At 37.3% G+C, this 25583-nt stretch overlaps 4 protein-coding genes and 1 non-coding gene across 5 annotated transcripts; 3 read left to right on the forward strand and 2 right to left on the reverse strand.

Moving 5' to 3' along the window:
* Window positions 1-88: 88 nt before the first annotated feature.
* TRNAE-CUC (transfer RNA glutamic acid (anticodon CUC)) lies at window positions 89-161 on the forward strand. Its single transcript has one exon. It is a non-coding gene; the product is annotated as a tRNA-Glu (tRNA).
* A 199-nt stretch (window positions 162-360) lies between these two features.
* On the forward strand, window positions 361-2875 carry LOC147851069 (phosphatidylinositol 4-kinase gamma 4-like). Its single transcript, XM_087335533.1, has 2 exons — window positions 361-1726; window positions 2326-2875. Exons 1-2 carry the CDS (start codon window positions 485-487, stop codon window positions 2731-2733), a joined length of 1650 nt encoding a protein of 549 aa, XP_087191659.1. The 5' UTR covers window positions 361-484; the 3' UTR covers window positions 2734-2875.
* Window positions 2876-4613: 1738 nt separating this feature from the next.
* On the forward strand, window positions 4614-6899 carry LOC147851070 (pentatricopeptide repeat-containing protein At5g27110-like). Its single transcript, XM_087335556.1, has one exon. The coding sequence runs from the start codon at window positions 4614-4616 to the stop codon at window positions 6897-6899; it is 2286 nt and encodes a 761-aa protein (XP_087191682.1).
* A 1448-nt stretch (window positions 6900-8347) lies between these two features.
* On the reverse strand, window positions 8348-12891 carry LOC147851071 (Transcriptional coactivator/pterin dehydratase). The gene is made up of 5 exons (XM_087335534.1): window positions 12667-12891; window positions 11471-11562; window positions 11196-11322; window positions 8799-8867; window positions 8348-8703 (listed from the first exon to the last, which is right to left on the reverse strand). The coding sequence occupies exons 1-5, from the start codon at window positions 12824-12826 to the stop codon at window positions 8591-8593; spliced, it is 561 nt and encodes a 186-aa protein (XP_087191660.1). The 5' UTR covers window positions 12827-12891; the 3' UTR covers window positions 8348-8590.
* A 2497-nt stretch (window positions 12892-15388) lies between these two features.
* Window positions 15389-21627, reverse strand: LOC147851072 (aspartokinase 2, chloroplastic-like). The gene is made up of 13 exons (XM_087335644.1): window positions 21138-21627; window positions 20072-20154; window positions 19920-19960; window positions 19681-19835; window positions 18775-18927; window positions 18591-18686; window positions 17927-18043; window positions 17669-17788; window positions 17194-17286; window positions 16979-17101; window positions 16771-16887; window positions 16137-16199; window positions 15389-16051 (listed from the first exon to the last, which is right to left on the reverse strand). Exons 1-13 carry the CDS (start codon window positions 21549-21551, stop codon window positions 15932-15934), a joined length of 1695 nt encoding a protein of 564 aa, XP_087191770.1. The 5' UTR covers window positions 21552-21627; the 3' UTR covers window positions 15389-15931.
* Between the last annotated feature and the right edge of the window lie 3956 nt (window positions 21628-25583).

Raw genomic sequence — 25583 nt, forward strand, 5'->3', positions numbered from 1 at the left:
AGTTCTTTTGTCATTGGCAGCGATTCATTCGTCAGACCTTAACTCAGTTTTATATATAATCTTCTTGTTTTATTCTTAAAACAACCAGTCCGTTGTAGTCTAGTTGGTCAGGATACTCGGCTCTCACCCGAGAGACCCGGGTTCAAGTCCCGGCAACGGAAGATTGGAAACTTTTGTTTCCAATGTTTTTGGCTTAATTAATATATGTGAGTTTATTCTTATGAATTTCTTTTGCTTGGGCACCAAGGCAGCAAATACAAAAAGAGTGTCCTCCACAACATTCAAAACCTTTGCACCATCATCCCACCTCTACACACTTCCTGTCTGCCTAGAAAACAATCTTAATCCATGCATACATACAATCCTCTGTGTGTGTGTGTGTGTGTGTGTGTGTGTGTGTGTGTGTGTGTGTTCTTCTCTCAATTGGAGATGCTTTAGGTGTATTTCCATGGTCCTATCCTAACTAGCTCTTTGGCCCTCAGCCATGGCAGCTTCAAGGAGCCTCCTCTTCCTCATGCAATCCTCTTTGCCTAGTGTGCCATCACAACAACAAAGAATGGACTCTATTGCAGACTACACCAAAGACTTGCCATGCCTTGAAGGTTGCATTACTTCCATCACCACCACCACCACTACCAGTAGAGTCATTCGTGGTACTTCTCATCGACCGAACATGATCGACGATGAAAAGCGAGGTCACAAGGAGCTCAATGTGGCTTCTTCTTCTTCTTCTTCTTTCCTTCCATCAAAGGGAAATAGTAGTAATGTGGGATGTTCCTCCAAGGCAATCCAACTTGCTGATTGTTATACTCATGATAGAATTCCATTAGATGTTCATGAACATACTATGGAACCTCATTTCATGGCATTCGATTGTGATGATGGATCTTCGATGCGGAATTCAAGCTCAAGTGTATCATCATCGATGTGTCACTCTTCGGTACCTGCATCCTCCATAGCAATCTGGCATCATAAACCGAAACTCCGAGCATGTAACGAGTATGAATGCGGACTTATTGATGTAGTCGAATTTCCCATACATCCAGTGCCGGACATAGTTAGACCTGATCATTTCCAAGACATGTTGGAGCTTGCAAGGAGGGGACTTGATGCAGGCCATTTTCCGGAAATGACGATAGATGGCTCTGGAGGTGTCTATTTCATGAAAGATGAGGATGGATTGCATAATGTAGCTGTCTTTAAGCCCATGGATGAAGAACCCATGTGTGTAAACAACCCAAAAGGATATAATAATAATCCCAACTCAAATCCGTTTATGTGGATGGAAGGATTGAAGAAAGGCACTACAATTGGTGAAGGAGCCATCAAAGAGGTGGCTGCCTACATTCTTGATCAATGTTCTCCTCTCATTCATCAGGGAGAGTATAAGGACAAGGAGGGATTAGGGTTTTGTGGAGTACCCCCAACAATAATGGCTAGGGTTTACCATGAGGTGTTCCATTATGGGATTAAGGCTACCAAGGATGGTGGTGTGCACATGAAATGGCCGAAGCTCGGCTCGCTCCAGAGATTTGTGGATGCGATCGGGAGCTGCGAAGACATGAGCCCCTCGCTTTTCTCGGTGCACGAGGTTCACAAGATTACAGTATTGGATCTCCGGCTCGCGAACACGGACCGGCACGGCGGGAACATCTTGGTTTCGAGGCGAAATGATGGGGAGTTCAAATTGGTCCCCATTGATCATGGCTATTGCTTGCCAGACAAAGTAAAAACTCTTGTTCATTTACACCACTAGAATTAGGGACACATAGATATAAGAGACCCACAACCCACAATCTTGCTTATTCACACCACTAGAATTAGAGACACCATGGTTATAAGAGATCCATAACCCACAACCTTGTTTATTTACACCACTAGAATTAGAGACACCATGGTTATAAGAAACCCACAATCTTGCTTATTTACACCACTATAATTAGAGACACATGTTTATAAGAGACCCACACCCACAATCTTGCTTATTCATACCACTAGAATTAGAGACACATGGTTATAAGAGACCCACATCCATAGTCTTAGTTATTTACACCATTAGAATTAGAGACACCATGGTTATAAGAGACCCACACCCACAATCTTGGTTATTCACACCATTAGAATTAGAGACACGTGGGTCCGGTGTTTTCCAATGATTGCCGTATTGTGGGTAGGCTACTGGTCCGGAACACAACGGAAAGTGTGGGCGCTTTCCGACATGGCAACATTTACGTGTGACAACTACTTGTTCGTTAATCTTGCTGGTTAGTCAATACCGGATTCCAAAGTTCTAAAGATTTATCCTCTATGTGCTTGTTTTTTCAGTTTGGAGAGTGCACATTTGAGTGGCTTTATTGGCCCCAAGCATCTCAACCTTACGACGCGTCCACATTGGAATACATTGAAGCTCTAGATGCGGAGATGGACATTGGTTTGTTGGAGAGGTGTGGGTGGACTAGGCTTCGGCCGCAATGTGCACGCGTGTTGCGTATTGCCACAATGGTGCTCAAGAAAGGGGCATCTGCCGGTTTCACACCTTTCCAGATTGGATCCATAATGTCTTGTAATAGATACTCTAGTGTAGACGCTTACAAGGCCCCCATCGAGCTCATCCTCGAGAAGGCAAATGATATTATCACTCATTCTCCTGATGGCATCAGTGACGCCCAATTCATGGACATTCTCAAGGATTTGCTAGAGGATCATATTGCTAAGTTGAAGACAGTGGGATAACAATGAACAAGCATCATTTAAAAGGTGCATTGTGTATATAAACTAGATGCATTGAATTGAGGTCCCCCTTCTTGAAGTCACAATCACTTGCTAAAGTTGAAATCCTCACAAATTCGTACTAATTTAGGCCTAGATAGTTTGTACTTTTGGCATTTGCACTTTTAAAGCATTTGTGTTCTCCCGCTTCAGAATCCTTATGCTCTAGAGGTGAACATAGGTGTTAGATATGTTTACTTTGATTAGACAAAGTTGTATCCCTCCATTTGAGTGTCATCTTGTTTGACAAAAGAATTTAAAGAAGACTAACCTTAGTTCTACGTCACCGCTTCATCAATCCCATTCATTCTCATAGGTTTTTGTTCGCCATTGTGGTAATGATATCTCTTTTGTAATAGAATATGTATGTCGTGTGTCTTCCATCCTCAATTTGGATAATTCTAGTTACCAACATCAAAAATTTTGGACGTTGATTTTGACTATCACTTGCACAATCATTCATACATCAAGTGGTCCCCATTTTGTATGTCGTGTAATGTTCATTCATCAGAAATGAGCAACAATAGATCAATTGATTATGGTACTCACCATTAGCCATGTTGGCAAAGCCATCGTAACATCTGTCAACATAATCAAGAGGTTGTTTTCGCCAACTATTGCATGCATGGGCACATTTATATTTCTCAAATGTAATTAAGAGTCTTTGTGACGCAAAAAACACTTTCAATAATTTATCTGCCATCATTCAAGACAAATCCAATTATTGGCAACATAGTGATTATATGTATCCTTATTGCCTTAGGTAATGCATACCAGTAGTTCCCCCTAAGAAAAAGTATTTGCCAAACACCATGCCAACATCAAAGAATAACCCATTAGAAGGGAAACCCCAAAGTAGAGTCTTTAATCTTACACAAAAACTTCCAATCATATGAATAATTCACGCACAACTATTGATCGTTGATGAAAAAAAGAAACTCAAGAGTAGTTGCACGATATCAAATCTTTTTGTTCTCAATTTGGTATTGTTGTGCACCATCTTATTACATAGATTGTTTTTTGCTTGCCCCACCATTATTGTTCTTATACAATACAGACCCCCACGTAAAAGTGATAAAACACCACTTTTTCCTACCTTTCGACAACCTACTTATACAACTTCTCATATCTCATGTTTTTTCTCCACACACGAGTAGATGTACGTTTTCATTTGTGTTCCAATATAAGTTCACAATATGAAAACATTGTCAAGTAGGACAAGGAAGTTGTGTGTTGGTGATTAAAAAGTGGCGCAAATGCAATCAGAAGTTCAAGTTGATGAATATATACATTTATATTCCAAGTGTGAGATGCCAATGAAGATACCATTAAACATATTGGTTGAGTACGTGTATGCACGTCAATTTTATTCCCAACATGAGAAGAGTGGTAGATGCCTTCAGAGGATGTCCAACCAACAAGATTTTGCCAAGAAGGGTTGTCCTATGTTTTCATGATCAATACGCTAAACCCGAAACCCTAAACCCTAAACCCTACTCTAGCGAGAAGGTCTTAGGTCAACTCTTTCTTCTTTTCGATGAGGGGGTACAATAAACCGGTATTTCTCAAAACTACGGGGGGTTACTTCCGGTATTACCCATAATGAAATACTAGGGTATCATTTTGGATTCTGTTTCCCGGGATGTCTTCGTAGTTTTACGGCATCAAATAGTTTTCGGGGGTCGGCAAAAACTGCACTCTATGGATTCACACCACAAAACATTTGCTGAAAACCTCTGTTTTTGAATCACTCTGCTACTACCCTCAAGAGGCAGAGGAGACCAGAGAGATATGGTGTGATGGAAAAAGTATCCTTGCCATGTGTGCTTAGATGCAAGTCCCACATGCCTCTCACACATGATATTATTGCCTACCCATCTGTGAAGGATACTCACGTACCTCCTCATGTGGAGCAATGGATACAGAAAGTAGCCCAACATGATCCCTCTGTTGATATCCTCATGTGTACACATTTGCTGCAATGGAGTAGAGACTCAAAGACCCTCTTTATAGGTATGTTTGTTCATGATAATATCGTTAAAACCTCTTGGGATAGCACAACATCTCTGGAAACCCTTCTTGTTCAAATGTATATACAATGTGGAAGCTTCATTGATGCATTGGTATTGTTCAAGAGGATGAACCCTAGAAGCTCTTCATTGTGGAATTTTGTGATTAAATCTTATGCCCTGAATGGTGATACGGATAACGCTTTCGATATGTTTGAGAAATTAAAGCTAGAGAGAGCAACCCCAAGTAAATCCACTTGTATCAGGCTTCTGTCACTTTGTTGCACAAAAGATGACCTTTCGAGGGGCAAAGAGCTGCATGAATTCATCAAAACAACGGGTTTTGGATTAGATGTTTTCTTAATGACTGCCATTGTGAGGATGTATGGTAAGTGTGGCAGTCTTGAATATTCGTGTGCGACTTTCGATGAAATTCAAAAGAAAGACGTGGTATCATATACTATCATGATTGGAGTATATGCACAATATGGGAGGGGGATTGAAGCCATTCAACTCCTCAAGAGAATGGAGAAGGATGGATTCAAACCAGATAAGGTAACTTTTGTATCTGCCCTTGATGCTTGCGATAGCTATTCACTCTTAGCTGAAGGTGAAGTTTTGCATAATTCTATGAAGAAATATGGTATGGAATTAGATGTTGTTGCTGCTACAGCTCTAATCAAAATGTATGGTAAGTGTGGAAACATAAATGCTGCGAGGCAATTGTTCGATAGAATGCCTCTGAGGAATCTGATTTCTTGGAATACCATGCTTTCAGTCTATGCACAGCATAACCAAGTTAAGGAGGCCATGCGAATCATGGAACAAATGCATAGTGCAAATGTGAAGCCGGATAGGGTCACCTTACTCATTATGGTTGATGCATGTGCCAATTGCAATCTTCAGTCAGAAGGAGAGCAAATACATGGTCTCATCTTAGAAAGTGGACTTAACAGAGATATTATATTGGGAAATGCTCTTGTCAATATGTATGGCAAGTGTGGCAGACTAAGAAAAGCTACTGAAGTATTCAATGACATGCCAAATCATGACCTGGTATCATGGAATACTATGATTGCCATACACGCCCAACAAGGACAAGGTCAAAAAATACCCCAATTAGTAAATCAAATGCAACAGAAGGGACTACTTCTTGACAATGTTTCATTTATTAGTATATTCAATGCATTTTCCTGTTGCTGTGCACTTTCTGATGGTATGAGATTTCATAGCTGTATAATAAAAAGTAAAGTTGAGCTTGATGTTGTTGTCGGCACTGCAGTTGTAAATATGTATGGTAGATGTGGTGATTTTGAGAGGTCGAAGATGATGTATGCTAAGATTGTTGAGAAGAATGTGATTGCCTGCAATACAATGATATCATTGTGCGTCCAGGATGATCGGATCGAGGAGGTATTTGAGATTTTCACTCAGATGCAAAATGAAGGAATAAGTCCAGATGAGGTTTCGTTTAGTTCTACTCTGGATGCATGTGCCAGATGTGGTGCATTAGCAAAGGGTGAGAAACTACATTTACTTATCATAGAATCAGGACATCCGTTAGACACAATTCTGGTAACATCTCTTGTGTATATGTATGGGAAATGTGGTAACTTAAAGGATGGAATGAAAGCTTTTGAGGAAATGTCAGGACAAGATACAGTGTCTTTGACAGCTATGGCAGCAGTTTATGCTCAACATGGACAAGTCATTGAAGCAATTAAGCTTTTCGACATAAATGAAGAAGGGTTTGCACAAGATGATGTAGTGCATGTCAGCGTTCTTTCTGGATGCAGCCATTCTGGTTTGATTGAAGAAGCATGTTATTACTTCACACATATGTTCAAATCAGGTCATTCTGTTTGCCCTGCAATAGAACACTATGTTTCTATGATTGATCTCTTTGGCAGAGCTGGATGTCTTAATGAAGCTGAAATTATCATTAATGAGATGCCCATTAACATCCCTGCTGCACCTTTCTTGTCACTCCTTGGTGCATGCATGTATCATATTGATGTCGTACGAGGCAGACGCACAATTGAGCATATATTGGAGATTGATGACAGTGTTTCACCATACATAACACTGTCGAACATATATGCTGCTGCTGATAAGGTGTGACAGTATTCTCAAAAAACAATGAACACCGTACAAGCAAGCAACAGAGAAATTAAACTACATGTGAATGGAGTAACCAGTGTGTTACATCCTCTTAATTGGTGAAAAGTCACTAACAAACACATAATTCAAATGCTTGGTGGCTATGTATATGCAACAAGCCAAAGGGTAAGATTGATTCCCAACGATATATTGCATACTTAAATAACCATTCATATAATGGCCTTCATACCTATTAAAGAGACCATGCATATAAACCCTAAACACAGAAATACTTTTCCAATCTGTTTAAATGTGAAATACAGAAGCCAAAGTGATTATGGAATACCCTATTTAATTGGCCCCATTAGTTTGCACTAAAGGGATTATTCTTCCACATTTCAAGCTGTGCTCTTGGTTGTAGAATTCATAACAATCCTTGGAACATATTGTTGGAATTTTTATTTGTCCTCCATATTATATTCTTGAAAATATATGTACTGGACAGCAAGTTCAGTATTTTGAATTAAAACTAATCACATGTATACCACCCCTTTGAACATGGACAAAGGAATTTGCCATTACCTGTATTCTACAGTGCAGGTTATCTAGAAATGATGTGGAAAATTTACTGCATCCCTTTCAGATTCCATATGGGAATCATCAAACAGATAAAAATGCAATGATAGGGAAATACTGAGTTTCAATCATCAAGAGGCAATCAACCAGTGGTAAACCTCATCTCTAAGATTTGATTTCAACTCAATAGTAGTGCCAATGTTCCAAACGTAGCATTATTTATTATACCAAACTGAACAAATAAGATTCCCAAGCATTTGGAGTACATTCAAGTCCAAACCATTCTTTAAAATCATAGTTACAAGCGTTAATGCCATTCCTATTTATTTTATGTTGCTTGCAAGATGATTACTTAACAGTTTTGATCCACAGATGTTATGGATATTTTCATTGCTATGCCTTATCTTCATTTACATGATTGGGGAAAGACAGAAGCAAGCATGCCCCATTCTTAACAACTCATCTTGATGTCCAGAGACAATGACATGAAGTAAAAAAATTAAAGTTCTGATTTATAGTAGCCTACCTATACTTAAATAATGTAAACATGGAGCTATGAACATATTTTAACCCGGGAATGATATCGGGTTCAAATATAATGCACTAAATGAGTTGATCTAAAGTAGCAAGAGTTACATGAATCACTCTAACAATATGATTGAGAGTCCTTTCTTTTTAGAGATTTGATAGATTCTTGCTTCTTTATGTCAATTATTTGGACATGCACTAAATGAGTTTATGTATAGCAAGAGTTCCATGAACCACTCCAATATAATTGAGAGTCCATTCATTTTAGAGATTTGACAGATTATTGCTTCTTTATATCAATTATTTGGGTTCACTGGTTCATTTTATCTGAAAATGATTTAGGCGTTTTTTTTCTTTTATAACGGTAGTTTTTAACCCCCTTTAAAGCACAAGGTTTTTATTTACAGGAAAATATTTTACTTGTCAACGCTTACAAAAATAGGATATCTTGCTTTACAAATTCTCATCATTCCACAACCCCCTTGGAGTTTTACTATCTTGCCAAAACTAGTTTGAAAACACTCTCTTACAAGTAACCTAAAATGACTATCAAGTTCCTCAAAATGGTACCTGCTTTTACTTAAACCTCCTTATAAATCCCATATATTTTATGAAGTAACTGTTGAGCTGCTAACACCAGCCACACGATTTCTTAGAAGACCCTGAACATTGAGGTCGCTTATTTTGGCAGCAAGAATGAAATCATTCTCCGTAAGTCCTCCTGAAACACCATAGTCAAATATAAAAACAGATAGTACTCAGAATGTCTAGTGGCAAAACATATGTTACATTTTGTACTGGGATCAAGCTACCCACCAACAGCATGAGTCCAAATATCTACCCTCACATCATTCCAGTTCACCAAATGAAGGTTTGGATGATGACCTAGCAAAATGAAAATCATATCATTAAACTTGATGTCAGCAAACAGATTTGAACCAAAACCCGAGACAGTCTCTCTCAACCAACATTGATTCACTCTAATGTGCTGACTGTAACAGAATCTTTATCCAAGTTCCTTTTGCTGAGCTGATTCTTCATGTATTTCCTTACATGGTGAAAGTAATAGCTCTAGTAATTATCCACCCACAATATTATAATATTGATCATTGTTCACATCTTAGATCAGGAAAGTTGCATACTATTATTTTTTCCACTAGTTTCTCATGCAAATATCAACATGACCTACAAAAGATACAAAAATATCCTAAAAATCACATGGCCAGCTGAAGCATATACAGAAACTGAGATGACCAATAATGTTGGCTGACATACTTCTAACAAAAACATTGTCGCATGACAATTGTAATTTAGAACCTAGATTATATGTTCCTTATTACCTTTCTCGTGTAAGTTGGAATATTGTAGTTGCCAATATTGAAAAGAAAAGTAGGGATTTTCAAAAAGTAGGAAACGGAAAAATTTGCTGTTTTAAAATTTGTTCACGAGTAAGCTAAGATACATTCAAAACAGCTCAACATTTTAGACCTTAAAATAATTCAAATTTACTTGAATACAAATCAAAATAATTAAACTTAAATTGCTATTGATAAAGGGTCCAAGCCTCAACGAGGTAGTGACAAACTTGGAAGACCCCCAAAAATTAGCTCATCATAAACTCCCAAAAATGAGGAAAAAGATAAGAAACAATTTCTTTCTTTGAAAAATGGAGTTACCCCCTTGGAGAAAAGTTCATTTGATATTCAATAAGACAATGTTTGGGCCATACACTGAAGAACCTTGCGATGCATGAACTAGATATAAGAAATGTATACAAAATAGCTGTCTGCTGTTTGCATAAACTTTCCTATGCGTAAAGCAAGTTTATATAGTTTTTAAGTTACAGCCGTATTATACTATCAAAACTGTAGTGGCCAGTTTCATAATCCACAATTTCAATCTTATACATGTAAATAAATTATTCCAACAGCATGAGAGTCATCAAAAGGTCATAGAGTTCATTGCTGGAATCTGAACCTCATTGTTTCAATTATTGTATGCTGATGCAAAATGACTCAAGACTTTTGAATACACACTTCGTATACCTTGACTATCAATCTTCAATTTTCAAACCCTTTCTTCTTTTACGGTTGGTTGAGAAAATCTCTCATTTTAAGATATCTAATGATAGTAACTACATGTGGGCCTACAAGATTCAGTTGTGCAAATAGAATCCCAGTAGAGTGCAACAAGAGAGAGGGATATGCGATGAGTCCGCAGAACCAAGGAAAGTGATCACTCATGTCTTCAACATGATGAATAGCTTCGAAAGAGGATTTTTCTCCGAACCAACCTCATTAATGAAGAGTCACTTACTAATTGCTCTAGACCAGCATCAGGTCAGAGTCTTCTCCTGAGTAGACTCATTTGCCACACCCAACTTGGGACAGTTTGAAATTATCTAGAATTCACGCAAGATTGCAGCAAAACTAACGAGAGAAGGTTGAGGCAAACCAAGGAAATTAGAAATATAAGTTTTTTTTTATCGATGCAGTTTGTCATTCCATATCACTAAGGCAACTTTAATGGAGAGAACCCTTGTTACAATGAGTTGGGTCTATAGAGGTCAAGATGGTGAATTTAACTTTGAGGTACTATTTGGAGCAAACTTGGAAATCCAAATGCTAATTGCTGCTCCATTATTTTAAAAGGTGACGATAGAGAAATAGGTATAAAGCATTGGCCACCAAGATGTTCATGAATGTCAAAGATATACTGGCACTGTTGTCACAGACTTCTATATCGTTCAGCCAGAGTAGTATTCTTCAAACAAATGCAACAACTATGTAAATGGGAAATTTGAGCATTGTGTGCAGCATTGTAACAATTTATAAACTTTGAAGTACTAACTGGAGCAGTTGGAGGAAACTTGAAAATCCAAATGATAATCACCGTTCTGTTATTTCAATGGGTGGATAAATGTGAGGAAAGAGAAATAGGTATAACGCATTGGCAACCAAGATGTTCATGAAAGTCAAAGATATACTGGCACTGTTGTCACAAATCTCTATATCTTTCTGCCAAGTTGTACTCAATCAAACACAATGAACAACTATGTAAATGGGAAATTTGGGCATAATGTGCAGGAAACTAGAGAATCATATAGAGTGTAGGTTTTCCTTTTAGAGAATAACCTATGATACAATATTAGGTTAAACATTAATTTATGGGTTTTCTATTTCCATGATCAATGATTAAGAATTGGACCCTGACCTTCCCCTTCGGCAACATCTCCAATGACTTTGAAAAATTCAAGCCCCTTGAGAAAGGTTTTAGCCTTCCAACACCTTGACAATTTCAAGCATCCATTATCTTCCTTGGTCAGTTCCCAACCAGGAACCTACAAGATCATAAATTAGACAAAATGGTCAACAATTTGTTATCAGCATTACCCATAAAATTGAAACTCACTTAAGCTCCGGAATGTGCATCAAATAATGTTTTCATTCTAAGAGTGTAATAAGAGGATAGTTATAAGCCAATAAAACCTTTTCTGCGAGTAGTCTAGCGGACTCCTCACTCATTGGGCGCAAATCTGGGGAATGACAAGGAACGCATTTCTTCTTTGACAAGATATCATCTGCAGACAAATCACCAACAATCAGTCTACATCATTTTAGTTGTTCAAGATAATAAAGATTTACAAATGTACAACAGACATAGGCGACAAATATAACACCTTTTAGGAAGAATATAGAGAAGATGGATATCGCATAATTATTCTATATTCAGTTTATTGTTCAATTTAAAATATATAATGACAGGGATAAAACAACAAAAATTCATTGCATATGATCTTACTTGTCCAATATTAGCATAAATTACCCGAGGCATAAACCATAGATCACAACTTGGAAAAGTCCTACATTTTATATGACCTTAGTTCTTCATCCAGCATTATTTACAATAAGCACAAACAACAGAGAACACCTCACTTTGAAATTACCATGGTTATTCAATCTACAACAGGAATAAACTAGTGCTTAGCTCTGATATAAACTGAAAAAGGTATAAAGAAGAAACAGCCCTTCAATTTTCCATCATCCTGGTTGCTGAAACTTACATAAAAACATTTTGTTTCTACATGATTTTAGTTGTTCAATCAAGCATAAAACCACAAAAAACACATAGATTCTATAGATTTAACCTGTCACTCTAGCACAAATCATAAGCAAGGCATGCCATGCATATACCACGGATAACACCTTCGATTCGGCATGATCTAAGTTGTTCAATCCAACATGAAACCACAGTAGATACCTAGATTCTATATTACCTTAGTTATTGAATCTAACTTTTAATAAATACGGAATATGTATAAACCACACAAAAAATGAAATCTTTGATTCCAGATGATCTACATTATTCAATCTAATATTAAAACTACAGAAAACACCTAGATTCTACATTGTCTTCGTTTATCAATCAACATAGACCACAGAAAACACCTTCGTTTATCAATCTAACATAGACCACAGAAAACACCTTTGATTCTAGATGAGCGATAGAAAAGAAATGCCATAAACCAAAAAGAGGGCATATTTAGATACCCCTGTTTTTTATAATACTAGAAATCCATGTAGAGCATCAAAACAAAAACAAAAAGAGTACACACACATAAAAAAAACAGCATGAGGGATGAAGAAGAGGAGGAGGAGGAAGAAGAAGAAGAAGAAGAACATACCATCTTCAGGTTCAGGTTCTGTGGTGGAAGAGTACATGATTGTGTGCTTCTTCTTCTTGTTCCAAAGAAGGGAGGAATGAAGAGGAGATGGAACCTTGGAGAAGCCAATGAGAAGGGGATTAGCCAAAGGACGTAGAAGAGTGAATTGGGTCATAAGCATTTCAGAGTTTGAAAGCTTCAAAAAGAGAGAGAAAAACAGAGAGAGAGAGAGAGAGAGAGAGAGAGAGACTCATACACACACAAGACAGAGGAGATCATAAGAAATGGTGTGACAAGAACAATAAAAACAGAGCACTCAAATCAAAATCAAAGTGTGATCATCTATCAGTTTGGAAGGAAGCATTTTTATGTGGTCTTTCCGTGCTCTCCGTTCTGTCCTTCTTCCTTTCTTTCTTCGTGGGGGGGTGTCTCTCGGTGTCAAGCCACAGAGAGGCCTCCTTCCCGAATGTTGGGACTCGGTAGTGCCATCGAAAGGAGGGGTCGGTCAGGTGTCGGCGTAGCGTAGCTTCACACCATTGGGCTTCAACAGCTATGCTTGTCATGTAGGATGGATGGCCTTTGTGCCTCTGCCTGTGTTGCGTGATCCATACTGGCTAGGCTAGGCTCCATGGCACCTACAGAGGAACATTGGGGTGCTAATGTCTCGATGGATGTTCAGTTGCCCGAGCAAGTCAGTGCAATCTAGTCTCAACTTCCCGGTTTCAACAGAGATGCCTCCCAGGCAGGATGGATGGCATAGTGCATGCATGTGTTGCGTGATGCTTGACACTTACCGAGGAACGTTGGGGGTGTTGATGTCTCTATCGATGTTCAATTTCCCCAAACAAGTAAGTGCAATCTTGTCTCAACTTCCCATGGTCATAAGAAAATGCTCTGATGCACGCCGCGTCATGTCAGGAACTAATCCTCAAAAGCGACGTCGAAAGTTAAATTATAGTTCATGATTCGAAAGGTGGTATTATCACACTTCTCGGCATAACCTACATCGACGTGTTAGCTGACGGACATGTTAGATTTGAAGACAAGATTATTTGTGCCAAAGCCACGATGTCAAAGCATTTCATTTATCCATCTTGATTGGTGACTGTAATAGAAAAATTCAGCCTCACAAGCCATTGCTTCACTAACTTAACATTAAGAAATTTCTTGAAATAAGATGATGTGTGGTAAAGGTTCTAATTTTGAATCTTAAGGTTGTGAACCCAAAATTTGAGGATTATGCTAGCATATTCATCATCAAGACTCAAGCAATAATCTTGTTCATATTTCTATTTTGCAAACTCGTAAGGTTTTTTATTTGAGATCAAGTCAAATAACAACTTTTTTGCTCTAAATGTAATGGCCTCATAAATTCCTTTTCTACAACCAAGAATAACAAACAATGATGTCGATCTATCAAAAGCCAATGCTAATAAGGATGATAACATTGACACTACACCAAAAGCCACCACAATGAATAGATGGAATTTTAAATTCAACTTTCGGCTTGCCTTTACCAACTTGCTTTACCCATCATGTCAATTGCCAAGTTGATGATGAAATCATTTTATTTAAATCATTACTAATATGATGTGGTAACTTACCATGACTTTTAAGGAAGTCTTTTGAGTAACAATCATCAATCATGTTAAGATGAATGCTAAAGAACCACATCATTCAGCTCAATTCATCCAATCTTGAGCATTGTTTCAACTTCTTTCCTAAACATATTGGCCTCACCAAGATATATGTTTTGGGAAATTCATTTGCCAAACATCAAAAGTATCAATTAGAACCTATGCGTGTTTATTTTTACAAATTACGTAGTCTCGACTATATGATATTACATTGCATAGTACTTAAAAATTTAAAGATGACTTCCATTACAAGCTGGAATTCAAGTTGACACTATAGGCTTTACAGAGTTTAATCCAAAAAGCTAGGGAAATTAAGGCCATTGATCTTCAACACAAAACCCTAGTTGTTTTGGTGAACACATCCATCCAAAACAAAGACTTGACAATTGGGTTTTACAAAGCTAATCCAAAAAGGCTAGGGAAACCAAGGGCTTTAGTCTTTGACCTAAACAATTAGTTGTTTTGGTGCAAATATATATCCACAACACCAATGCCAAGCAAGTTAGATGTACATGTATTAAGCAAGAATGGAGAGACTTCAATGTTTTAGCATAACATGTCAATGGATGAAAGAATGATGTAGAACACATATACATGCATAGAGAATTTACCCATTGGTATACTAAAGTTTACCAGCTAGAAGGCTTTCAGGTTTTATCCAATAGGATATGTGAAAGTGCAAAACTCTACATCACATGGTGCTACATAGGATTTACAAATTTAAAATAGTAGTATGCAGTCATTACAGAAGTGTGATATAATTAGGAATAGAGAATAATATAGTGCAGCTAAAAAAGAAGATTATCTGTCAAATAAATTATCATACTAATTTATCAAGGGCACCTTAAGATAGGCCCAAATTGAGTACAGTCTATTATGTATGTATGTATGTATGTATGTATGGTATGTACATATGTAAAACCATTTGTATGCATAGAAGACATTCATCTACACATTAGGATGTGCCATACATCACCTTTTAAATTGAACATTAAACTCTTTTTAGTAAACACTGGATATAGACCCACATTGACAAAATCTATGCATCCAATAACAAGCCTTATAAACAAGACACCAAAGTGTTTGTCATGTTATCCAAGCATGGCAACATGGAATATCGTAATGAATTACTACTTGTACCACACCTTAATACATGATCAGCACCACATGAAAATGTATGAAAACTACAATCCAGTTAACAAAATCACATAAAGGTTACTACAATTATATTTTCCTCTCCATTGTAAATGTTCCCACAATCAAAATAAAAATATTGTATTTATATGCTCAACTGACTGAACGCTCAACTGACTGAACTGCTGCAGAACAGAGAATGCTAAAGATGATATGTTGTACAACTCGCTACGGTCTCTTCAACCTCCTTTGTTATTTGTCTTTAAGAATCCATAAACGTTTTTTCAAACTCTCTTTATGTTCTGTTATTGACTAGGTCCGTTATTTGAAATCAAGTCAGTTACACAAGTTTCTCGATTAGTTCTCACCTTGCCAGAGCATGTAGCTATGGTACATACGCTGTGTTATACCAACTCTGTTTCTCCAAAGAATAGATGTTATGAAGAATGGTTTAAAGTAATCCCAAGGGAGGAGGAAAATCTCGGTAATGCTGATAATTAAATGTGTTCAATCAATCAAGAAAGGGAGCACGAACCGCCATCCTCAGAGATGTGGGATGATTCAAAGAATGTGGCATGAAGGGCCTTCACACATCTCTCTGCTTCATCATCATTGACAATCACAGAAATGTTTACCTGGACAAAAACAATTACATATATAACATGGTATATATATAAACTTACAAGACTCGAAAGCTTTTTCAAGAATAACATCACTCACTTTGGATGCACCTTGTGAAATCATTTGCACATTGACTCCCTTCTCTCTGAAGACGCAAAACACCTAGTGAACACAATAATACAAAATGAGAATTCAATCTTCTGTTTCAAGTAAGATTGTTCCAGATATGATTCTATAGTATTAGAAAAAGAAAACAAATACTACATTTTAAATTCTGGGTCTCATGTTACTGTAAAATTAAGATAAACACTTTCTACCAGAAAAAGAGAGTTTTAACAGGTTAGATGTTCTTAATCATAAAGAAATGCAAAGTAAAGTTTTTTGAGAAATTTATTCCAGAATTGAAGAGCATAAGACGAAAGTCCCTGTTAGATTATACTATGCTAACAGCATCCAACCATATTATCTACCCAACAAGGTTGAATAGTTTTTTTCAAATACCATTCTTGAGGATAAATATCTGAAAAGAAAAAGATATCTGTATGTTTTTGGGGCATATTAATGAATCCCTTCAATCTCAGTACTGCATATTGTCTTTTATCCAAGTTATGGAAAGATTGTCCACACTCATATTGGCAAAGGATCAAGGAACTTAGCTTAATATCAAAGGGTACATTCTCATAAATTTAGATCAATCAAATGGAGTAAACACACATTTTCTAGAGATATAAACCTTTTCTAAGATAAGGGATGAGCGCTCAACATTTCCAATCAGTGAGATAATGGATCGATTTTGTAAAAGCTTCACAACAGCAATCTTTTCGAGTTCTTCCACCATATTATCAAGTTCCTGCCATTAAAATTGATAAGACTGATGGAGTGGTGTTTTCAACTATATATTATATCATAAACAAGTAACAAGTTGAATGAAAGGAACCTACACTTGCCTGCTGAATTAGCTCTCGGCTCCATAGTTTGGAAGGATCAAGAGTCAGCGAGATACTGACTTCGCTTGTAGCAACAACATCTACTGAGATGCCAAGTTTCTCAAAGATGGTAAAAACCTACACCATTTCTCCATATGAAAGTTTTAGCTTCTGTATAATGCAAAAAAATGGAGTAACAATGGAACCATCTTAGAATTCAGAATATTTACCCTTGCAAGAAAACCATACTGTCCAAGCATCCTTGTACTGACAATATCCAACATGGTAACATTCCGCTTCACCACAATGCTTGTCAAAAACGTCTGTTCCACATGTTAATGCATCCCTCTTTACGAGTGTCTCACTCAAAATTCCAAAGTAAAGCGAGACAATAAACATGCTAGAACACAATCTGTAGGCCTCTTCTTCATACACTTACATAAGAAATTATCAATTATATTGATTATGCATAGTGTCATGGTATGTATAGTGGTATAGAGTGTAAGCTTTGTAACCTTAAACTCGTGTATATAAATCTAAAGTTATGTATTTAAACATTACATTTACTCTAAAAGCATTCATATTTTTTTGTTTGGTGCCACGCACAAACCCAAGAATACAACTTTACAAAATCAATTTCCACAAACCCAAGGGGTTGAAACAGTAGCATTTCTTTCAAATATAGGAGAATATTTCAACACAAACCTCACTTAAATCACGTGTCTTTTGGATGAGAGTTCCCGGAGCCTGGGGATTGTAAGAATTCTTGACACGGACAGGAATATTCCCTTCCCTTGCTGGTCTCATAGACTGAGGGTGCAATACCTATCAACCAAAAGCAAGATTATCAATCAATCTAACATCAATAACTCTAGTGTATACTAGCATCAATATCTGGATACAGGGCAACTTTTCCCAATGAAGGTAGAAATTATTAATGACTAATAGCAGTACAATAATCACCTGGGCACCAAAGTAAGCCAACTCTGCCGCTTCATCAAAAGTAAGAAAAGGCACCGGTGTTGCAACTGGATGAATCTTGGGATCACAAGTCAAGACTCCATCCACATCCTTCCATACCTGTTGTTAACTATGAATGAGATTTGGCATAAACATAGATAATATCCAACAAGCATTCAGGAACTTGGAATTAAGTCATATATTGATCTTATCAGTTAAGTTGCAAATCATTATTTGGAATAAAAATCGATTTCTTCAGATGCATTCTGTTTTTTCCTTGTGTATTTATTGAGGATTAACTTTTGATCATTTGTGTAAATTTACCCTTACTATACAGTATGCCATTTCCGTCTTCCTCTTGTTCAACTGTCTTTAAACCTAATTCTACTGATATGGCCCTTGATTAAAGAAAGCAAATGCTATTCATGATTAAATATTTCTAATTGATTTACATGTTAATAACAACAATATTCTATATTTACATCTACTTCAAGGCTCTGTATTCCATCTCCAGTATACAATATACAATTTATTTTCTATCCAACATAATGGATTTCTGAATTGTCATATCATAATCAATCACAAACTTGAAGTTTAACAAGACATTAAACTATCACAACATTTTGGATTGAATACACGGTAGACAACAGATTGACATTTAGTTTACCTGTATCTCTCTTAATCCTAAAGCCTTTCCAACAGCAGTCGCAGTTAAGTCACTTCCACCTCTACCTAATGTTGTAATAGCACCAGATTTCTGTCCCTGTGGGACCATAACATGTTTACATTACTATGAGATCAACATACAGAAACAATTTAAATCACACAATGTTTAAGAGCAGATTGAATACCCTTCCAAGAAAACCGGTAACTATTGGAACAATATCTGGCTCCTTTGACCAATCACTAATAAGTCTTGTTGCTACCGCCGGATAGGTTGCCTCTAAAATGTCAGCATTTGTGAATTCATCGGTAGTGATGAAACCCAAGTCAAAGGAGTCATACTGCAAACATGTAGATTTTCAGCAAGATATTTATATAGAAATTATTTGCTCAAGTATTTAAAGTTAATTCACAACCTTTACAAAGGTTAAAAAACTCTAAAAGATTTGGCATTACGGACTTCAAGAGATGCTTTGACCTTGTTGTCACTTTGACAACATATTATAAATGTATAAGATTATGTCACAATAGCCAATCAACCCTTAGGCTGTTACATACTACAAAAATGCACATAAATTCATTCAATACAAACTTTACTTTACATGCACTAAGTTCAAGAATTTGAAATGATTTGCAGAATCAAGGATGGTGAAGACAAGAAAACAAATGAATTCTTGAAATCATATTGCCAGTTGTACATAGTATGGATTATGTGAGCACAAACCTGCAAAAAAACATATAAACAAGTGTGTGTGTGTGTGTGTGTTCTGAAAACTGATATCATGTAAAAGATTGGAAATCACAAACCAAAGAAAACACATAGTGAATAAATGAAAAGAAGATAGCACCCAATATTGGCCTAAAAACAAGCCAAGACAAATGGACTAATCTTCCAACTTTAAATGACCACACATAGTGAATAAGTGAAAAGAAGATAGCACCAAAGATTGGCCTAAAAACAAGCCAAGACAAATGAACTAACCTTCCACTAACTGTTTTTCCATGTTTATAAACAACCATCCAGACAGCAAAGTTAGAGACTACGCTGTAACCCTCCTTAACCTATCAATTTAAGAATATAGCAGCTGGCTAACCTGCTTGGCATTCACACCACTTTTCTTCAAGTATGCGGTAAAGATCCGTGTGGAGAGACGTTCACCAAACGATACAAGATAATCCTTTGTTCGATTTGTCAACTCTTTCATAAGGGCAATACCTGTCATTAGCTGACCAAGTTCTTCAAGAAGATCTGCATATAGATAGAGAAGAAAAGTCAACAAAAAACATAATTAGTTTTGAATAAAAAGAGAGAACGGCAAGGAGGCCAACTTACCTGAAACCACCCCCTCATCTATATTCAGTTCCTTCACTGTCCTATATCAAGCAAATCATAGCAAGGTATCAGTGGCATTTTAAGAAATCAATGCAACTACAGAAGAAAAGGTTCTTCATTATAACAAGAAGAATGTCAAGATTCCAACATACTTGAGGTGATGCTCCTTCACAATATTGAGTTCCTTAATACTACAGGACTTTGCAACTCCACAACTTACTGCAGTTTCACCAGCCTGTGGTCATAACTACAAAGTAAGCCATTGACTTGTAATAACTCTAAAAAACCTTTATTTTAAACCCTAGATACCTGATTTTAAACCCTAAAACTCTGAGCCTTAACAGTAAATAGCAACGATTTCCTTCATGACCTCACTATATGAGGAGATGCTCCTTCACATTATTGAGTTCCCTAATACTATAGGACTTTGCAACTCCACAACGCACTGCAGTCTGACCAGCCTAAGGTCATTAACAAGGAAGTAAACCATTGCCTTGTAAAAACCCTAAAAACCTTTATTTTAAACCATATTACCTAACCCTCAAACCCTAGAAACCTGAATTTAAACCGGAAACCCTAAAACTCTGATACTAAACACTAAACAGCAATGAATGAAACAGCAGGATAAGGAATGATTCTACATTCATATTGTTAGCTAATAAACTATGCCTTAAGGGAACTGTTTTGCAAATAATCTAAACCCTAGAATCCTATACTACTTAAAACCCAATAATCCTAATGTCCGAAACCCTAAATTGCAGTAACTTTGATAGGCATAATGAATTCGTTGCAGGATTAATAACGCCTACATATTCATATTCACAAACGGCCATCGAATTAATACAAAGAGAACAAATTCTCAATTTGATTGCAATGCATACCAGAAGCAAGTAACTAATGGCATTTCTCATGGATAAGAGAACTATCTCATTAGGAAACATGTTTGAAAGACTATCAAAACTATCTCAGAATTTCGGAACTTTCTAAAGTCTAAAATCCCTAAACATCAACAAATGAATTTTTTGAGAACGATATGTGATGCTTATACATCCACATTGACAGAGAAAAGGATGAATTAACACAAATCTTGGCAGTCTCTAAAACTTAGAACTCTCTAAGCCATAAACAGAAATGCATTTCACGTTGACCTTGACAAAAAATAAATAAGCATACAGAAAACAAAACAAAAAGCAAATCCAATCTGATTGCGGTACATACCTGAAGCAAGTGATTTGTGGTCTTCCCCATAGCAGAGAGAACAATGATGGGTCTTTCATGAGGAAATGTAAGAATAAGGTCAGAGATTTCCCTCATTCTTTCAGCGGAAGCAACAGAAGAACCCCCAAATTTCATAACAATACTAAAAGGAATCGAGCCCAGGAGCTCATCTTCAGCGGCGTTGGAAAACTCAAGAGACTTCTCTACAACAGCCACATTGCATCTTACGATAGGGAGCCTCTGTTTAACGGGAGCAGGGGAAGGGGAGAGATGTGGGCAGTCGGATGCACACAACCTCCGACCAACGCCATGGATCTTGAGTGAGAGAGAGGAAGAAGGGGGTCGTGGGAGGGAAGAGGATGAAGAAGAGAATTGGGAAGGGTGAAGGGAAGCAGGAGGAGCTGAGAGGGCCATCTCTCTCTCTCTCTCTCTCTCTCTCTCTCTCTCTCTGTTCTTCTTCCTTCTTCCTTCTTCCTTCTTCCTTCTGCTTCTTCTTCTTCTTCTTCTTCTTCCTTTGTTCTCTTCTTTAGTTTAATACTTATTAGATGTGTGTGTGTGTGTGTGTTAGAGAGAGAGTTTTTGTATGTGTGTGCTAGAGAGAGAGTGTGTGTGTGTGTGTTAGAGAGAGAGAGAGAGTGTGTGTGTGTGTGTGTGTGTGTGTGTTAGAGAGAGAGAGTGTGTGTGTGTGTGTGTGTGTGTGTGAGAGAGAGAGAGAAAGAAAGAATCTAGCTTATTAATTCAATGATTGAGTTCATGGAAACCCTAAAAAGAGAGGAGAGGGGGGGGGGAATCTAGTAGAGTAAATTAATCATTGAGTTCATGGAAACCCTAAAATGTAGAGAGAGAGAGAGAGAGAGAGAATCTAGCAAGATTAATTCAATCATTGAGTTCATGGAAACCCTAAAGACAGAGTGAAGGGGGGAGGGGGGGTGAATCTAGTAGAGTAATTCAATCATTGAGCTCATGGAAACCCTAAAATGCAGTACACCTCATGTGCATGTATATATAAGTGTGTGTAATATACTTGAAATGTCGTGATGGAGGATTCCATCTCGTACCTAAAACTGTTGGATCCAAGGACCCGAGTAAAAATTGACCCTCACACCACTGACCGAGCCCCTTTCGAGCTCCGTAGACGTATTGGCTCCGTAGCTGTGTAAATCTGGTTCAATGTATGAGGGAGACTCGCCATTTCAAGAGGTTTTGATTCGTACAAAACCAAGTCATGCCCTAACCTCTTTGTTACTCCTTTGTTTGATGTGTTTTACCTATTGCATCTCATGTTTTAGTCCCCCCCCCCCCCTAGTGTTGCTCAATGTCATTGACATGTACTCGTTCGTGACACTCGATTGGAAACCCTTCATTGTGAAACCCCAACATTACAATATGGTGATCAGATTAGATCGAAACAATTAAACCATCATTTCCATCAACAAATAATTACGAGTATATGTACATTCGAGATGTGTGTGAGGGGGGGGTGCTTGAAGTAGAGATGCATGTGGATATTAAAGTTCCCGTAGCAAATATCTTAGCTAATCGAGAAATGGTAAACCAATTTCATTTTGAGGTTGACCATGGACAAATAAGTGGGAACATTGATGCACTTGGACCACGTTGAGGTCGACCTTGAAGCTATGGAGACCTTAATCATGGTGGTTTATAGTTAGAGGAGAATGGAAAGGACAATTGTCGGTGTTCCTCCCACGCATATGGCATATGAGATGAGCGTCAAATGAATGGCACACTTGAAATCATTAAAGGAGGAAGAAGTAGTAGTAGTAGTAGTAGTAGTAGTAGTAGTAGTAGATGACACACTAGAAAGGATTTTGCCCCTAAAGAGCGATCAAATTGAAAAAGAGGGTAAAATGAGAAAGCATCATGACTCTGTTTCATTTAGGCAAGTCCAATGCAAGGGTTTTATGTGGAAAAGTGCCATAAATAAAAAGAAAATATATAAATGGTGAGGTTTGCAAGCAATTATGTTATCCTCAAGGCATTATTATCAAAGATATTCATTGAATTGTACACATTTGAGGCTAGAAGCAAACAAAGATTTATGATTGATGCAAATATCCACAAAAAATCGCAATGAAAAGAAGGTTGATTGGGGTTATGACAACTATATAAATACAAGAATTATTTGTAAATGATGTAACATTGAATCGAGTTTTCCTAAAGAGATAAACACGACTCAAACCTTGGAGTGTTGCACTTCCAAATGTCACTATTGAGTCCGAAAGGGGCCACCTTCCTCTTGATGGGCTAATTGAGGGATTGGGTGATGTTGTCCTAATGTGGCAAGTCCAAAGCAAGAAAAGGGATAAAGGAGGGGTAAAAGGGCAATTGCATGAAGTATAAATATGTAACGCAATTTCGAGCAACAAAATCCTTTTTGTGTGTCCTTAAAAAAGAAGGGCCTCACAAAAGAGATCGTGAAATGGTTAAGGCTATAAATTCATCAAACGATCATTTAATTCGGGAGCACCCATTGAGAGCACAAACATCCATTTAATCCACATGTGCCCATTGAAAGGATGGGTGCGCATTGAAAGCATGCTATCATTGGTGCCTTTGATGAATAACATAGTATCATTTGCAAAGGCGGACATCTTCATATATGCTTTGTGTTTAGGAATTATGATAAAGATGCAAAATATGGAAACTATAAGCTAGATATAAAGGATGGGAAACAAAGGAACAATTTTGAAAATAAGGAGATTGATAATTTCATAAAATCATTAAATATATAATGATATAATTATAATCCAAGAGCCACGTAGAATTGAAGGATAAATTAAAGTATAATGCAATAATTGGGGCGTGGTTTCTCGTCCATCACACACACTTCTGTAAACCCCATATATCAACACCCAAGAAAGGGGAAGAATATATATTTCTTGTTAATCATAGTGTTTTTTTATTCAAAAAATGAGCTACTTTCCCATTAGTCAGGAGAGATTTTTACAGAAAGACTATACAAGATGGCTTATATATAAATCGCAGAATCACCGTCTGGATGAGATCAACAATATGAGACTACCTACATATTCTTTTGTACTTTCTACTTAATGTAAGTAGGTACCTAGAGCTACAAACTAGTGGCAAACATCGTCGCCCAACACAAGCCCAATCCTCTTGCCTTCAATGTAGGGTGGGTGGGAGGTGAGTATGAAACAACCAACGTGGGGCCTAGTAGTTCCACCTCGGGTTGTTTCCTTCGTGCATCAGTGATCACCATCAACATGTTCCTCCATTTTTGCCAAAAGCATAAGTGGGTAGTGACCACGTTGTTGGAGTGGCGGCAAACCTCATCCAATTGCACTCATAGGTAGTTGATAATCGTGAACCAAATATCCATGATCAATTCCTGCAGGGGCGTACCAGATCTTGGAAAACCTTTAGGCAACGTGCGTTCCACACATACCAAAGGGTGAAGCCTGAGATCAATGTCTAAATCTCCCGGAAATGAGGGGATGTGATCTTCAAGCCTCTCTCAAAACGGGTCTTGACGAGTTTACCTCTTATGCATTCATAACACCAACTGTCTACGTTGAAGGCGTCCATCCAGCTATTAGCCGAGGTTGTTAATCATAGTGTTTGTATAAACTCTCTCTCCCTTTCAAATTAATTAAGTATCTAATAATCTATGGGCCAATTACCATTGTGACTTAACCCACCATCAAGGTCTAACAAGAGTAGACCCCACACATGTAGGTTTGGCACAGAACCAACTATTCAACTCTTGTTCTTTTTTCCTGTTGCAACTTCGGGTTAAGGTATACTATTCTTAAAGTTATCGTGAATGTCCATTTGCTTTAAATTGATAGACTTATACAAAGATGTATCCACCTTTATTTTGAACTATTTAAGCATTCAATTGGAGTAAACTACAAACTACCAATAAACAAAGAAATGTGGGCAATGAATTGAATTTAAATGAGTTAGGAGTTACTTATCAAAATTAAACGACCATGCTTTCAAGCTTGCTTCTGGTGTATTGTGTTCCCATGTTATCCATGGCAGACAATATATGGGTCACAAGGTGCAACAAATGAGGAATGGATTTGGACTAATATTTCTTGTTTTGATGAGCAAAATGTCATCTACATGGTGTGTTTGGCAATTATGAAAGCAAAAAATACTAGACTTGTTTTGCAAATTGGATAGGCATACCACTATATTGATTCCACCACACCCATAACAATTTTGGATGTAGACAAAAATATTGTGATTGTCATGTTATTGTAGAGGAAAGTATGGCTTAAACTATTTTGATTTTTATGTTGTTATCACACCTAAAAGTGTACGGTATCATATTTCAATTATGGATGTTGCTCTATTGAGTGTCTGAAGTTGTTTTAATCATATATAATGAGTCACAAAAGAGGGCCCAAAATATATAGATCTAAAGTTTCTAGTAGGGAAAACCGTATAATAGAATGG

The sequence above is a fragment of the Azolla caroliniana genome, unplaced genomic scaffold, assembly GCF_043228905.1.
Source record: "Azolla caroliniana isolate FFs.n. ecotype wild unplaced genomic scaffold, voAzoCaro1.0.p SCAF_20, whole genome shotgun sequence".
Taxonomy (NCBI): domain Eukaryota; kingdom Viridiplantae; phylum Streptophyta; class Polypodiopsida; order Salviniales; family Salviniaceae; genus Azolla; species Azolla caroliniana.

Excerpts from the sequence above, each read along its gene's own strand:
- LOC147851069 (XM_087335533.1), top strand. The coding sequence starts at position 485 with ATGGCAGCTTCAAGGAGCCTCCTCTTCCTCATGCAATCCTCTTTGCCT. Across the intron at positions 1,727-2,325 it reads GCTATTGCTTGCCAGACAAA|TTTGGAGAGTGCACATTTGA; the intron begins GTAAAAACTCTT and ends TTGTTTTTTCAG.
- LOC147851070 (XM_087335556.1), top strand. The coding sequence starts at position 4,614 with ATGCCTCTCACACATGATATTATTGCCTACCCATCTGTGAAGGATACT.
- LOC147851071 (XM_087335534.1), bottom strand. The coding sequence starts at position 12,826 with ATGCTTATGACCCAATTCACTCTTCTACGTCCTTTGGCTAATCCCCTT. Across the intron at positions 11,323-11,470 it reads CTAGACTACTCGCAGAAAAG|GTTCCTGGTTGGGAACTGAC; the intron begins GTTTTATTGGCT and ends ATGATCTTGTAG. Across the intron at positions 8,868-11,195 it reads AGATGTTGCCGAAGGGGAAG|GTCATCATCCAAACCTTCAT; the intron begins GTCAGGGTCCAA and ends TCATTTTGCTAG.
- LOC147851072 (XM_087335644.1), bottom strand. The coding sequence starts at position 21,551 with ATGGCCCTCTCAGCTCCTCCTGCTTCCCTTCACCCTTCCCAATTCTCT. Across the intron at positions 20,155-21,137 it reads CCACAAATCACTTGCTTCAG|GCTGGTGAAACTGCAGTAAG; the intron begins GTATGTACCGCA and ends TTATGACCACAG. Across the intron at positions 17,287-17,668 it reads AGACACGTGATTTAAGTGAG|ACGTTTTTGACAAGCATTGT; the intron begins GTTTGTGTTGAA and ends CATGTGGAACAG.